This window comes from Corticium candelabrum, chromosome 14 (assembly GCF_963422355.1).
Source record: "Corticium candelabrum chromosome 14, ooCorCand1.1, whole genome shotgun sequence".
Taxonomy (NCBI): domain Eukaryota; kingdom Metazoa; phylum Porifera; class Homoscleromorpha; order Homosclerophorida; family Plakinidae; genus Corticium; species Corticium candelabrum.
This window is the reverse complement of record NC_085098.1, coordinates 263,527-279,077: the sequence shown is the minus strand read 5'-3', so window position 1 is coordinate 279,077 and position 15,551 is coordinate 263,527. Positions and strand designations below refer to the sequence as shown.

The 15,551-nt window shown below is 41.3% G+C and overlaps 1 protein-coding gene across 1 annotated transcript; it reads left to right on the top strand.

Moving 5' to 3' along the window:
- LOC134190085 (SWI/SNF-related matrix-associated actin-dependent regulator of chromatin subfamily A member 5-like) lies at window positions 1–15,509 on the top strand. Its single transcript, XM_062658505.1, has 4 exons — window positions 1–101; window positions 1,854–1,973; window positions 8,862–8,978; window positions 15,305–15,509. The coding sequence occupies exons 1-4, from the start codon at window positions 9–11 to the stop codon at window positions 15,398–15,400; spliced, it is 426 nt and encodes a 141-aa protein (XP_062514489.1). The 5' UTR covers window positions 1–8; the 3' UTR covers window positions 15,401–15,509.
- The last annotated feature ends 42 nt before the right edge of the window (window positions 15,510–15,551 follow it).

Below are 15,551 nucleotides of genomic sequence, written 5' to 3'. Positions count from 1 at the left end.
TTTTGTAGATGGCTCGGTATTGCTCACCGTTTCATCAACTAAAGATTCAGTATGGCACAAATAAAGGCAAAAACTACACTGAAGATGAAGATCGTTTTTTGGTAAAAATTTGTTATTATGCATGGCTTAAAGGGTAACTGCAATGCAAAAATCAAAAATTCTTTTATGCTGGAAATTGATAGTTCTAGTTGCATACATGACAGGAAAAATGGTTTTAGACTTTTAAGTTAAGTCTTCGCTGAGATATAGCAGGTCAAAGTTGCTTCTGGTTCTTCAAGTTCCAGTAACGAGTTATAATGGGCATGGTGTAGTGTACACGTCACAGTGGGGAGATTCCACGCTAGCGTGTATTGTATACAAAGGAACTTGTGGCAAAAAAAAGAATAGTTTGGTGTTGCGTGGTTGCAGGATGCACCAATTTGCTCAAGTCATACGCAAGCGTGTTTCGATTTCCGAAGATCCCCAAGCTAAGAAGAGGGGAATCGTAAATAAGGAGGACAATTGCAGAGACGTTTGTGTTGTCCGGGCGACTAGTACTGAGTACGACGCATCCTACTGAGTGGACAGGAGTCTGTAGTAGCCACTTTAGCCTGATTTGCTTAGAGATACGTACAGCCAGGTCTATTCAAGAGCTTGGTCTGTGTTGTAGAAGAGCGAAATTAAGGCCACCATTTGTCATCTACCTGCCTTCACACTTCAAGATCGCAGCACTCTTGGAACCTTCGCAAAAGAAAATGAGAGCCACATTTTAGAAGCGGGAAAAATGAGGGTAAAGCAGACTCTCGTGCAGGACTATAAGTGCTGCAAATGGCTAGGAGAGGTCAGACTCTTAATGACTCTATAGACTTGCGTCTATAGTGCTTGATCGTCATGTGTAGTGAATGCAGTTGTATGCATTACAGTATACTGTACAGTGAAGTCAAACCTTGCATCAATGTGAATTCAACGGACGGACTTTAACTCATTTTGTTCTCTTTCTCACTGCAATAACTAAAGTTTTGCATGAACTCACCAGTACACTGTACCACTATTGTCACTAGTATATGATATTATTACCGCGTCATTATTTGAGACAACCTCAAATACACTTTGACAGCACACCCGCACTCCACACGAGTACGTATCCATCATCTCACAACGACCGCAGCTGCACCTGTGATGGTTGTTTACTTACCCGGATGTGCATTGATTACGTTTGCTACTCCTACTTCTACTTGCAATGGTGACAGGCTATCGGGTAGCCTGTCTTCTTCCTCGTCCACTTCCAAGGCAGCAGGCGGTCTCAAAGCTTCAGAGACAGTGTCTCTGAACTCGAACCTGTGTGGCCTAGTCACTTTAATGGCTTCCAGCAGATCTGCTTCATCCTGCGATTCATGCGATGAGGGAACGTTATCATCACCTAGAAACCTCCAGAGGGCTTTTCAGAAGAATAGCAGTTGGTGTCATTGCCTCTACCCTAGCAGCGTTGCCTTGGATCTGAAGATGTAGTCATTTTACAGTCCGCTGACTATACAGATGACACGCGTCTCCTCTCTGTGACGTGTACTACACCACGCTCGTTACCGGAACTTGAAGAACCAGAAGCAACTTTGACTTGGTATTTCTCAGCAAAGACTAAATAACTTACAAATCTAAAACAATTTTTGCTGTCGTGTATGCAACTAGAACTATTGATTTCCAACATAAAAGAATTTTTGATTTTTGGGTTGCAGTTACCTTTTAAGTTTTTTATATTGACATTTTGGTTATGTCTTGGATGTGTTGTTCCTTATATGTCTGTCTGTCTGTCTGTGTTAACATAGCTTGTGTTTATTCAAACAGTTGATTGTGTTTCTTGTTTGCTTACTCTTTAGATCTGTATGCTCTATCACCTAGGACTAGAGAAGGAGAATGTTTATGATGAGCTACGATCTGCTGTTCGGCGTGCACCACAGTTTCGTTTTGACTGGTTTCTCAAGTCACGGACAGCAATGGTCAGTAAGCTAGACTATGGGTTTTGTAAACAGACCAATACAAAAGGGATGCATCAACTCTGATTGAGATGTGCAGAGCAAGCACGTTTGTGTTTTAACTTTATAAACTCATATTTAACCAGAAATCATATGTCAATCACACATATGCTAATACAGTATGTGGTGCAGTGTTGTCGCCAGCGATCTCAAGGCGTGGTGCGCCCTGCTACGCCTTAGGTGAAAAAGTGGGCGTGGGCGCTATGCTTGGAACATGAAGCCCAAACACAAAACGCTAGTGAGTGTTTGTCATCTTTTGTTACAGGTCACAAATTTTGTTGGCAGATTAGTCTCGTGTAGCCAGACCCTTTCCCGCCATGTAATAATTCCGTCATCAAAGTGAATACCAAGCTGTAATGGTTCTTAATGTGTTAATGGTGAACTAAAGAGTTAAAAGATCGGATTCAGTTTCTTAATTGCCTTAACAAAAGACCAGATCGGTATGCACGGCGTGGATACTCTTTCACTTATCTTGTCTTGTTTCGTACATGGTAGTCATCTACGAAGAGACCACTTCTACTCAAAAACTGCAGATTTATTGCTGTTAGTGCATGAAACCTGCATGTCTATGGCAGACAAAGCAACCACAGGAGCGTTGACGTCGATAGGATTTGATCTCGTGCAGTCATGATCAATGTCAGCCTTCTGACTGCATGTGTGCGTATAGGGTTGTGCGCTAGCTGTACTCTCGTTTTACAGCGGAAACTGGATGCATACGTTCTCAATGCCGTTTGACATCCAAAGCGACCTCAAACATTCCAGAGTGGTAGATATCTGGAATAGCTTGAAACAAGATGATGCATGCATACCGATCTGGTCGTTAGTGAAACCAAATCTCTGCATTGTTTAAGCATGCAGTCTCGCTTGCTACGAACAAGATGAGCTTATAACTAGCGGTTTGGAAACTGCTTATACACGCGTCCATTCCTAAAAGTTTTATTTCTTGTTGATATTAACTAAACTTGATTTAATTACTGACATCATTTCATTATGCCTTGAAAAATTCTGGCGACTACCCTGATGTGGTGTTAGACTACCCATGTCAGATGCACTTCACTTTAGTGATTTTGGGATATCCATGATGCTAACTCTAGCATTCCATTTGAGTGAACTTGATAATGTTCTTAGCACCTCTTAGTGTGTGTGTGTGTGTGTGTGTGTGTGTGTGTGTGTGTGTGTGTGTGTGTGTGTGTGTGTGTGTGTGTGTTTTAATTGTGAGGGAGTTCCATTTCAGTGGAAATGTTCGTGGCCTTTTGATTTTAAGTTCATGTTTGGCTGTAGTTTCCTTGGGCAGGGAACTTACTCGCAAATGTCTCCCTCGACTTAGGAGAGGGTAAATGAGTACGTGGTCCATGACTAGGGTGATAGAATCACTGACTGTGGCAGTGCTGTCACAAACTTAGATTCGTAATGTTGGAGTTACACTTGTGGCCAATGCCGCTACGAGTACCTAGCCAAGATTCAAGTGTGTTGCTAGCACTGACCTTAGTTCTCTTAGTGCAGGAGAACTTGTCTTATGATAAGGGTGTCATCTTCTGGAACAGAAGGGATCCATAATCTATCCATACTTTAATGTGCATGTGTTTGTATGATTGTGTGTGAGTGAGTAGTTACTGTAATTGTCATATTATATTGTATTTTACGTATAAGGAAGGGTCACCATATTTGATGTAGGATGTTTCTACAGCAGCAGCAATGACAGCAGTGTTGAATGCATAGAGCAATGCTCATAGGGACATTAGCATGTTTGTTGCATAATGATAAGGTTTTGACACTTTGGACTGACGTTTAACTGTAGCAATAGCTCTTGCTGTTGTACTAATAGTATATGAAGTGGTAGTCTGTATATGCACCAGGTGTTTAGAGACACCATTTTGCATGTTGAGACTGGTGCATGATGAAGTTGGTCTATACAATATTAGAGAATTTGTCAGTTTGTGTCTGCTACAATTGATTTTAGCATTATTAAAGGGAGGCTGCCACAGTCCCAACACGATATGAGATTTCTCTTTAGATGTGTTCTTTCTAGTGTAATGTGCCTGTTTGCAATTTTTCAGAATTTTCTTACGTCATCTTAGCATTATAATAGTGACCTCTCTTTCGCTTCCAGTCAAAGCGAGGATATCTTCTTCCGGTTTCTATTCTTGACGTCACAAGGGGAGCGGAAACAATAGCGAGATGCTGCCGATCTACAGCATAGGGTAGTTAGTAGTACAAATGTTACAATGATCAACATGAGGAACATTACTCAATCATGAAAGCCTAATTCTTGAATTCTGGATGCGTGAGAGAGTTTTGTTTTGCCTATGTCATGAAATATGCAATATTGTACATGTGCACATATTGTTGTGATGATTATCAAACAGAAACAAGTAGCACATAGAGTTCACAACCCCTTCAGATCAGTTGGTGAGTCGTTCCTCTTTATACTTTTTCCAGACCGGTTGACCTTGCTCTCGCAATTCTGTCATGGACATGAATCAGAACAAAAGGCATCAAAGAGACAGTTGACTGCATCCACTCGTGAAGATACCACCTCGTGCAAAAAAAGCGAGGAGCCTATGAGAAAAGGGAAAGATCCAGAGTACGTGCAACCAATAATTATATATGTATTAGCATGTGTAACATCAAGCCATGCACAAAAACCATGCAAGTGATATTATGTGCTTGAACTTGTCTAGTTATTAAGAACAACTGACCTATACTCAACGCCTAGATTCTGCAAGACCTACTTACCCCTGGTAAACGGACACATCAGCAGATGGCAATGAGAGTAGGGACAGTGAAATTGACAATGAAAGTGACAATATCAGTCACAGAACAGTCGGCATCTAGGCTACTCCTTAGAGAAGGAATGTTCGAATTCAGGTCAAGCCCAAAGTGTATTGCACATGCAAGTAATATGAAAGATCATTTCATTCATTGATCAGAGGATTGACTCACACTTTGATCAATTATGTAAGGATCCAAGCCACACCATTATACCGAGACGTAGCAATCCAGTGTGAAATTCTAAGTGCCTTTAAGACCTCTACTCTATCAAAAGCGAAAGACCATTCTCCATTTCACTTGGGCATTTCTGATGTTGAAGAACCATTCAGCTGTGATGACTCATTTCAAAGCTTTGATAGCTATTGTCCAAAACTACCGAGGAGCCAAGTGTAAGCAGTTCCTAAACATAGCTCAAAGGCCCAAATGTGAGAAGTCGAAGCACTTCATGTCTTGTCATTTGAACACTGCAAACCTGAAAAGCATTGTGTTATTGTGTTAACAGTAAAATAGTGAGGAAGAGCAAAGAAATTTTCTTGTTTTTGAAGACTGTCTCAGAGTTTGTCTTGCGTGTCGCCAATTGACTACCAATATACAGAAAAAGTGGTTGGATCCTTTGTACAGATCACACAATCTTGTTGTAATTGTGGCCACCTACACTTATGGGAAAGTGAGCCATTTGTTGGCGACGTACCTGCTGGCAATTTATTGACATCAGCAGCCATTCTATTTAGTGGCTCCATGCCACCAAAAGCACTCCGGATGTTCGAAATTATGAAATGCTATACTATAAGGAGGCGCACATTTGTCCATCACCAGAATGTCTATCTCCAGCATGGTATTGCCGCCACATAGGAGAAGCAACAAGCAGATTTGGTAAACAAGTTACATCAAGGTGGGAAAACTCTTGTACTTGGAGGAGATGGAAGGTGTGACAGCCCAGGTCATTCAGCCATGTATGGAGTCTACTCTGCCATTGAGCTGACATCAAAGTAAGTACTAGACTTTAAACTTGTTCAGGCATGTTTTAGTACTAAATCTTTCTCTACCACAAACAGAGCATGAGGTTGGTGGAAGCTACCACATGGAGAAAGAGGGTCTCTTGCAAGTGATGCAATATTTACAGGATCACAACTTGAGAAATTAAATGCTTGTTACTGACAGTCACAGACATCCTCAAATTGCTAAATGGATGAGAGACAATTATCCCACAGTAAAGCATAGGTTTGATTATGGCATGTCTCTAAGGTTAGGTTCCATGTTATCATAGGTGTATGCTCTTTAATTTTGACTTGATTTTACTACTTTTGGGGACACGGTTAAGAAAGAATATACAAGCTCAATCCAAGCAGAAAGATTGCCATCTTATTGCTAAGTATGAGGAAAGCACTATAAACCACTTGTACTGGTGCGTTGCCTTAACACCAGATGGTGACTCTGATGTCATCAAGGCCAAGTGGCTATCTCTTCGCAGACATGTCCATAATATACACAGTAGTTATGACCAGTACTTCCCCACTTGTTCCCATCCCCCACTGCAAGGTGCTGAAAAATGGTTCAAACGTCATAAGTAGTATAAGTGTTGTTGTTCCCTAGTTACTACACATGCGTCTACAGACACCAGAGCTACTGAAAAGTTTTTCTTCTTTGGTAACAGACAGCAGACTAGTAAAAGGCATATCTCAGCTGTCAACAATTCACCAAACTGCAGCCCTGGAAGCATACCACAGTGTCATCATTCATCTTGCTCCAAAGTCAGTCTCCTTTTCGCACATTGGAATGCTATGTAGGTAAGATTATGAACAATTAGATTTAGAATTCACAATTTACTAGACTTATCTATATGATCGTCTTCATTGTCAGACTACAATGCATTTTAGTGAAAATGCAGCCAGAGAACAAGCTGTGACAAAGGACGGTCAACAACGATATGATATAGTGTTAAGTACAAGAAAGGAGGTCACCTTATTCGACGAGTAGCTGTTGATCCTACTTATGGTGAGGCAAATGCAAGTCTTCTGTTCTTACTGCAGAATAGAGACCACTGACATTACAAAATTCAGACAACTGCTAAGTTATAAGTATCACATCTTCTCCTCTATCTTTGGCAGGGTACGTCGAGTAAGCTGTTCAGAGAACCTTCAAATTCTGCCAACAAAAGGAGTCCTATGAATCTGTCTTATCACTGCCTCCACCAGTATGCAGTACTTATGAAAGACCAGACTAGGAAAGAGCCATTCAAGAGCATAGAACTCAATTTGGGCAAGAATCATCGTAAAGCATTTCATGTATATTATGAGAAAATGGACTTGCAACGCCTATGAGTGTAATTTGAGCAACACTGCCAAAAATTAGTACCTATATCCAACATAATCTTCAGACGGTAATGCTTCCTTTATTCGTACCACTGCACAGCTGGACAGAGCAACTCTCACTGTCCTCCCAAATTGCCTGTAATCCACAGATACAGCAGTTAATTATGTTAGTGTTGTTTTGCATGACAGCTAGCACATTGATGATCTTTTTAGATCTAGCTATATAGCTATAGCTATGTGATAATGTCTGGAACTCACCAATTTTCTGACATTGCGTCTGCATTATTTTCGTACTGTTATCGGTATTGGAGTACGCTGTAATTCGGCAGTGTCCTGAACTACACAGGCCTATACGATGCGAAACTACGAGGTGCAAAATCTAACATCTGACAGCAGTAGCCAATCCAAGTTATCAAGTTTCCATCATTGTCTGACTCTTCATCTGACTCATGTGCCTCTTCTCCTTCTCTCGTACCCCCGGAGGCTCGTATTTGTAAGGTTCAACAACATGAATTGGCGGGAGTCTTTCGTGAACAACATTGCTATATCTTCCGGATCTAGTGGAACTTTCTTGAACTTCTCGAACGAAGAGCTGTCATATGAAAGTCTCAGTGTTGCACTTGATTGGCTGCGGGTATCATGGTAACCACCAAACTCTGCTAGACTGTAGGACATGTGCAGTCTGTGCAGCCTATGTGAGTTTTCCGTGATTGCTACATATATACACTTACGTTTTAGGCTCAAATGCTATTCCAATAGGTATAGTCAAGTGCCATGTAAAGATTCATTGGCAGGTAACCTGTCAAATCCCGATTACCCTGAACATGGTGTGTACTACGGTCTATAGCAAAAATGTATGTTTTACTTGTGTTGCCCGCATTGCTAATTTGCTGTGTAGATGTCAAGTTCAAGTCAAAAGTGCAAGTTTCTTTCCGAAGTTTCGCATTTACTTCGAAACTTCTGCAAATTGAAGAGCGTTGCTGTTGTTTTTCTTTCCCTTGTGACATCAAGGGTAGAAACCGGAAGAAGATATTCGACTTTGACTGGAAGCGAAAAGATGTCACTATTGTAACACAAAAATAACGTAAGAAAAGTCTGGAAAAAAATCAAACAGGCACAGTACACTAGAAAGAACATATCTAAAGAGAAAACTCATATCGCATTGGGACCGTGGCACCCTTTCTTAAATGGTCATGGAGTGGTGGTAACGTAATGTCAATACATCAGTAGATTCCACTCTAAAAGAACTTTGAGTGTTTATGGAGAGATGTCTTAGTTTCAAAAGCAATCATGCGTGTGATTCCTGATAATACTAGTTAGAATTAATCTTTGTCAGTTTTGATTTACAGATGAGGAGCTTTTTTCAATGTTTGAGAAATCATCGCCTCTTCGTGAACATTAGGATCACACATTTGATGGCATTTTACTACTTTATTGGACTGCCTGTTATAGTGTACTGCTTTCTGTCTGCTTGATGATCTGTCTTGTACACTTTTTTTTATTTCCAGTTGTCACCATGGCTTCTGTCGTTGCTAATCCTTAGATCTGTAGTTCATGCATGTATAATACTTAGGACTTGGAACTTACAGAAGATGAAATTTCAAGCTAACTACTTTAGTTTCAATCACTAAATTAGTGTGTAGTAGATGCAATAGGGATTTTAGTCACTCAGAGTAAATAGACTCTACATCTTGTCCAATTTGCAGAGGCTTAATAGTGTTATACGTCTCTTTTTGGTGTGCCAACTTCGGATGTATTGTGTCTTTAGGAACTGCAGCGTCGATGCAATACTCTTATTACACTCATAGAACGAGAAAACCAAGAGCTGGATGACAGGCAAAAGAGAATGAAGCCTGGAGATAATGGACAAACTACTTCAGCAAAGGTTGCCCGTTTATGTGCAATGTGTTTATCTACTTCTAGAATAAATGGAAAGCATGAGCTTATTTTTGTAAGTACTCAACAGACATACAGTTGATGTCTCTCTTATATTAGGCATTCTTGGTATTTGATTAGGCAACAACAGACTGACTGCTTTATGCCACTTGTGTTGGATGACCACAAGTACATATATGGCTGATAGGTGTTAGCTGTTTGTCTTTTGAGGTTGCCTAATCGACTTTTTAAATGTTTGCATGCAATCAAATGAATTTCTCTAAAAAAAAGAGAGAGCATAGCTGCTCAACATGCAAAGTCAAACTTCAACTACTTCGAATTGTTTGAGCATGACTGAATTCTTATACCTCGTTTACACGAGCACTTGTAAATTGGCCAGCCCATGCTGGCTCGGTTTCTATGGTACATGAAAAACATGGGCTGAGCCGTGCCAGCCCGGCTCGGTATTTCAGCCGGGCCAACATGCACGAGTCTGGGCTGGCTCCGGTCAAGTACATCGTGTAAACGCATAGCGTGCTGGAAAACGGGCCGCGCATGCTTATTTGGTAATAGCCAGACCCCTTTCCACCACGTCATACTTCTGCGTGAAAATGGCACAAATAGCGTGGAGCGAGACATTATATATATGATAGAGCGAAAAAGCCGAGCAAGAAGTTTAGCTTTTGAAGTCCATTGCTGCAGTTGCCTTACGATGGCCTACGGCGTTTCGTATATGTCCTACGCATTCTCGATATAACTGTTGTAAAGCCATAGAGACAAACGCGAGCAGCTTGGCTTCTGTCTGTTGCAAGCGTAAGCTAATGCGAGCTATTTCAAGCTCAAGTAACTAAAGCACGTTAGTTACACGTGTTGGCTTCCTCGTATGGAGTGTTTTGTGTAAACGCCGGCTGGCACGGCTCAGCTCACTATGCGTGCTTGTGTAAACGGGGTATTACAAGCTTGATAAACAAGTCAACAGTGTTTAACATACAAGTTTCATGCAAGACAAGGATGGTTTGATTAAGCGTGGTGAATGGGGATTACAATGTACGTTCACATTCAACTTACGTTTAAACCATTAGACTGGACTACTGGATAGTCAGACATTGTTGGTCACTATCCACTTGACTTTCATGAACCTTCTGATAGACAGCTTCTTGTTGGCTCAGTCTCTACAAGTTGGTAACAACAGTGTCGAGACATGACATTAGAGCAGATGTCTTAATGGTCAACTTTGCAATGAAATGCATTATATATTACCCACTGTGTGTGTGTGTATATATATATATATATATATATATATATATATATATATTACAGGGCTCGAAAATAGGTCGTCAAGTTGTCATGTGACGAGTTAAATTTTACAACTGATGACTAACGTTGTAATCTAGGTCGTCAAATGACGACTAACAGACCAAAGCTAGTTTGTAATGGCTCTCTCGATATACAGGCGGATAGCTAAGCTGTATTGTACTGAAACATGCATCGCTTTGATGCTTGCATTGGGACATTTTTGTGCAATGACATTTACGTGTAATACTCCAGCAGCGAAAGTTGACAAACTGCTCATATCCAGGATAATAAACAATTGCTCGATTTCAGGATTCTGACAGAGTAAAGGCATGGAGTGTGTGACCAGGCAGCACGTAAGGAAGTGGAGACAATGGTAAATCCTATAGATCGAAATAGGGTAGATATGATTTTAGTAGCAAGAAACAGACAACTTCCACAATGTGATATGTGGAAGTCTGGTTGAAACCCCACCTTGTTTTGACGAAGAGAGGTGGTATGCATTTAATAGCATTCCTTAAAGTCCCCAAACTCTAATTCAATTACCTATCACTATCATCTTCCTCGTGTTTCTGCAAAGATTTCTGCTCTCAGTAACTCTAACTACTAGGCGACATATTTTATCCTAACTTTCAACATGGTTTACCAGCATATTTCGATGTAACTGTGAGGAACTTGCTGCAGCCGTCATATTTAGTGCAAGCAGCATGTTATGCAGGAGCACCAGGGGAAGTTGGGGAAGATGAGAAAGTCTTACGGCATCAAACGATGGTATCCGCAACTAGACAATAGGTGAAATCTTTCAATTGTGACAGTACTAGATGTAAACGTAATCGCACTATTCCATACTTTGTTTTTGGTTGAAATTACGAATTCTGAACGTACTGCGCACGACCTGTATGACATAACGCAGGAACTGACTGTTTTTGTTTGTCCTGTTGTGGCTTCTCCTGGAGAGTTAATTTCACAAATTTACGTTAATGCAGTTGTAATTTTACTGCATAATTCGTAGATGCTTTACTTTTGTGCAAGCAAGAGGAAGAGTGGACTCAACATCAGAACACAGGATTTTAGCGCATGTTGCTCCAATTTATATTTTGGAGTCTTATCTGACAGTTTTAGGCATTGTACTATTAGAAAGGTTGTTGTGTACTTTTCAGTAGAAGAATGAGCGTCGGAACATTGCAAGTAATCTCTAAAAGTTAGAAAATGTTACTAATTAACCTTTTCCGGTGTTTCCAAAACAGTCAACCTATGTGCGAAATGTTTCAGCTGCCAAAAACTCTAGAGTAAAAGCGCACAAGATAGCATGTCATCTGCTAGTCCCTTTTCAGCTGAATTACACAAGTTTGTTTCGGTTTGCTCGTTCGCTGTAAGTTACTGTAATGCCAAGAGGAAAACAGATCAGTCCCATTAACAGAGGAAGATCGAAGTGCTGCATTCTGTAGGCCATACCACTCGCCAGATTGCAGTGTAAGTGGGAAGATCGAAGACAGCAGTTCATCAATGCCTGCAGAGGCTGTCAAACGGTAGCAGCGACGATGCAACACGTCCTGGTAGAAAAAAAACCCACCGCACGTCAGGACAGGATGTTGAAGCGCCTTGCTATTGAGAACAGGCGAAAGACGTTGAGACAGCTATTCTTTCAGCTGCATCAGGAGGCTGATGTTGCTATTTTCTGCAGTACAGTTAGAAGACGACTGCATGAAAGTGAACTGCATTCTCGGAGGCCACGCAAGAAACCGCTGCTGACGGACGAACACCGCTGGCTCAAACAAGAATGGGTGGCAATGTATTATGACTGGGATGTGGAGGCGTGGACATCTGTCCTTTTTAGCGATGAAGCCGAAATTGCATATCAGCAGATGTCTTTAGCAGAAGAATCAAAGAAGTTTGTGGTGATAACATTCACAAAGACGACGGAGACCTTCAGTCCAGTTGGATTTGTAATAATTTAAAGGGGAGATATGTAGTATTTGCATATCTAGCTAATTATAGAATAGCGTATGACTGTGTCGTAAGCATGCACTTGCCGGTACCGATTGGCTGGGTAGTCATTGGACTGATTATTGTCTTCATTCTCTCGCATGTATTCCGTCTACTGTAGCACGAGTTGAGTTCTACTAGCCTCGTCCTCAGGCTCACAGGAGGTTGAAAGTGTCATACGGGGACCGGACACTGCCAAACTCACGTGAGTCTAAGGAGGAGGCTAAGTTCTACAGTCATGCTCCTGCTGTGTATACTCGTGCACTTTGGTCTAAGGGACGTTGTACAACAACTGACGACAATACAACAGTATGGTAATTTTAAAGACCTCAACAGGTTCCTTCACCATCTCAATATATTTTTCGTCAAGACAAATGTTCTCGTCTGCCACTCATCGTTCCTCTTCGGTTTCAAGGTCTCCTCGATGGAATGTACCGACATTGATTTCATCAAACCTTCGAAGGTAGCACATAGGTATTAGTATGTTTTGGTTTCTCGTACCACTCGCTGTGTGATTGTTTTACCAAGGTCAGTGTTTTTCTCGTCTTAGAGGGCCGGGCTGGTTGTAGACAATGTTCTTCATACTCCAATATAGATCCTCAACGTTGAAATTTATAGAAGGGGCAGTGGGAGGTCCACTCTCCTGAACCGTTTGTCATTAGAGACTTGGCAACGGAATTCAGCAGTTCAAGACTATGTTCTGGCCAGACTCCATATGACTCTACTACCAAAGGATAGAACAAGCAACCATAAGATGAAACATTGGAGTCGTGGTGTTCGTCTTTCTCCAATTTCCCAGCTTGAGCTGCAGTGCCACCAAGAGTAGCCTTGCGAGCCGAGTCTTCCTTCGTGCTCACTGTGCGACCTCACATGCTGTTTGCTTGCTCGCACGTGAGAGGAGGTGCTTGAGCCGGAGCTGCTCATAAGGAGGGAAGGCTTGGTTGCAAATCCGTGCGTCAGCTCATGACTTGCAGTGGCATGTTCACGTCATGAAACTTGACCTAAATACATTGTTTCTATTGGTCGGTGACTTGATGCAATTAGAGTTACTGGAACCTTTTAGCTAGACTGGACACATGTTCAGTTCCTTGTTCTCACTCCACGGGGTGATCATATTGCTAACAGTTTTAAAACGTTGGTCAACGCACCTGCCGTGATTTCTATGCTGTAGTTACTGTCACTGATAATTTCCTACACCTGTTAGTCTAGTAGCATAGCGTCTTCCTTTAGAGATGTTTTAACCACGCACGGAACAAGACTACATTGCTGCGAAGTCTAGCTAGACATGTACAGTTGCCCTTGTAGCGTGGTTGCACACTAGCTCAAGTTGTTGCTGATTGTTGAGGCTGCATCTAAACGTCGGACATTCTTGGACAACTTCAATTGATGTCAGTAAGGTGGAGAAGGGAGCATCCGCTTACTTCACAGTCCCTCTGAGTAGTTTTCCCACTGCTCCAGAATGTAGATGGGATGATGGTGTTACCTGGGTTTGAAATCCAAATTCGAAAAATCCTATTAGAGATTACCTCAGTGACTTGGAGTGAGACTGCATGTAACTCCGTTGCAAAGAATGCTATCTGTCCATTTTGTCTGGTGTCTTCGTGACACTCATTATAATCATGTTAGGTCAATCGTTAATCAAGTTTTAAGGTCAAGTTTCATGATGTGAACTTACCGCTGCACGTCATCAGCTGACCGCTGCATGTCATCAGCTGACATACATATTTGCAACCAAGCCTTCCCCGTGCGAGCAGTTCCGGCTCAAGCATTGAGCACAGAGGAAGGCTTGGCTTGCGAGGCTAGTTAGAGACCTCTTCAACATCTTTGGCATCACTTGCTTCAACACACAATTCTGTGGTTATATACTATAGTTTCTATTTCTCTACATTACTCTAATAGGGTGCAATTTCACTATGCTCTCGCCATGTCTTCACGCGTCTCGGTGCCAAGTGGGGTGTGAGCCCTGACAAAGGAAGACACCATATAGACCACGAGATAGACAACATGTAATCCATGCCTTAGACTCACAAACGGGAGACTGGGGCGGACTAGCACAACTATAGACGATTTGTTACGATTGACCTTGTACAATCTCTGTGGAGCCTATTTCATGCGAGCAGTAGTAGCTTTTTAGAACCCTTACAGAAGGTGTGCCAGAACCGGTACTTTATGTACTGCTCATACATATCTGTAGGGTAGATGTCCATTATTGGACACATGCATACAAGAATAAAATGGAAATATAATGACTTACATGCAGTCAACAATTTGTGGTCTAATAGTGAACCATTTGTTGGAAATGGAATTTGGCAATGCATGAAATGTAAGATTGCAGAAGTTCCATAAAAGGCATAGTAAAATTTTCTTTGTATTCAAGTTACTCACTTGGAGAAACTGGTGTGGGTGGGAGTGTATTTGATTATTGATTGATTATGGAGCAACAGCAGCAGCAGGAGGGTCTATGAAGGTGACCTGTTAATCAATTTCACTGCGTCTCACAATGGATGGAGATTTCTGTAGTGGACTTGTGAAACTTATTAGCAAATCATATCAAGGTGTTATTCATGCAACAACAATAATTTAATAATGTCCCACTGTACAATCTTCTAGATCAAAATGCATCCCAGAGTCTTGATACTTTTAAACAATCTCACGTTTTTGTGTTTCAGACCTTTAGTCGTTTGCAGCAACAGGCTACCACCACTTGCCGAGTGGCCTGACTACTGCAAGCCTTGTATGGCAGATAGCTTGTAAAGCATAAAGGCTTGGACAAAATATGAAGGAGTCAATGCATGTAAAAATCATTTTTCATACACTGAAATCTAAGAAAATATTTTTTGTTCTCTTAATTAAGTGAGTCAGTAGCAACTGTCAAGAAGCAATGAATGGGATGATACTCCTGTAGTTGGTGGGGTGCTTGTCAGTTAGAACATAATGAATATTCAATAAAGGAACCTAATCACTTTTCGAATAGACCGAGAACATCATAGAAATGAATTGTTACTTGTCTAAGCTTTTTTATTGTATGTTTTGATCTTGAGATGATCTATTTTTTAGGCTCAGAAACGCAAAGCTAAAGATGGAACAACGGGTCTTGGGCGTCCTCCCAAAGCCAAGAAATTGGCTCTAGAAGGAACAGGCATGAGTCAATAACTTATAGCTTGCCAGCTAGAATAAGAATCAGTTGCTATGATAACTTAAGATGCTGAGTTATAAATCGTTATAAATTACAGGATCATAATTAATAGAGTCCCGGATCACATCTTGAGCGTTGTCGGACACGTGCACGCCTTCTGTTGTTGCG

What these genes read in the sequence shown, in the direction of transcription:
- LOC134190085 (XM_062658505.1), top strand. Translation starts at nt 9, where the DNA reads ATGGCTCGGTATTGCTCACCGTTTCATCAACTAAAGATTCAGTATGGC. An exon ending in AAGATGAAGATCGTTTTTTG is followed by an intron (nt 102 to 1,853) that starts GTAAAAATTTGT and finishes CTTACTCTTTAG; the next exon opens with ATCTGTATGCTCTATCACCT. An exon ending in GACAAACTACTTCAGCAAAG is followed by an intron (nt 8,979 to 15,304) that starts GTTGCCCGTTTA and finishes TCTATTTTTTAG; the next exon opens with GCTCAGAAACGCAAAGCTAA.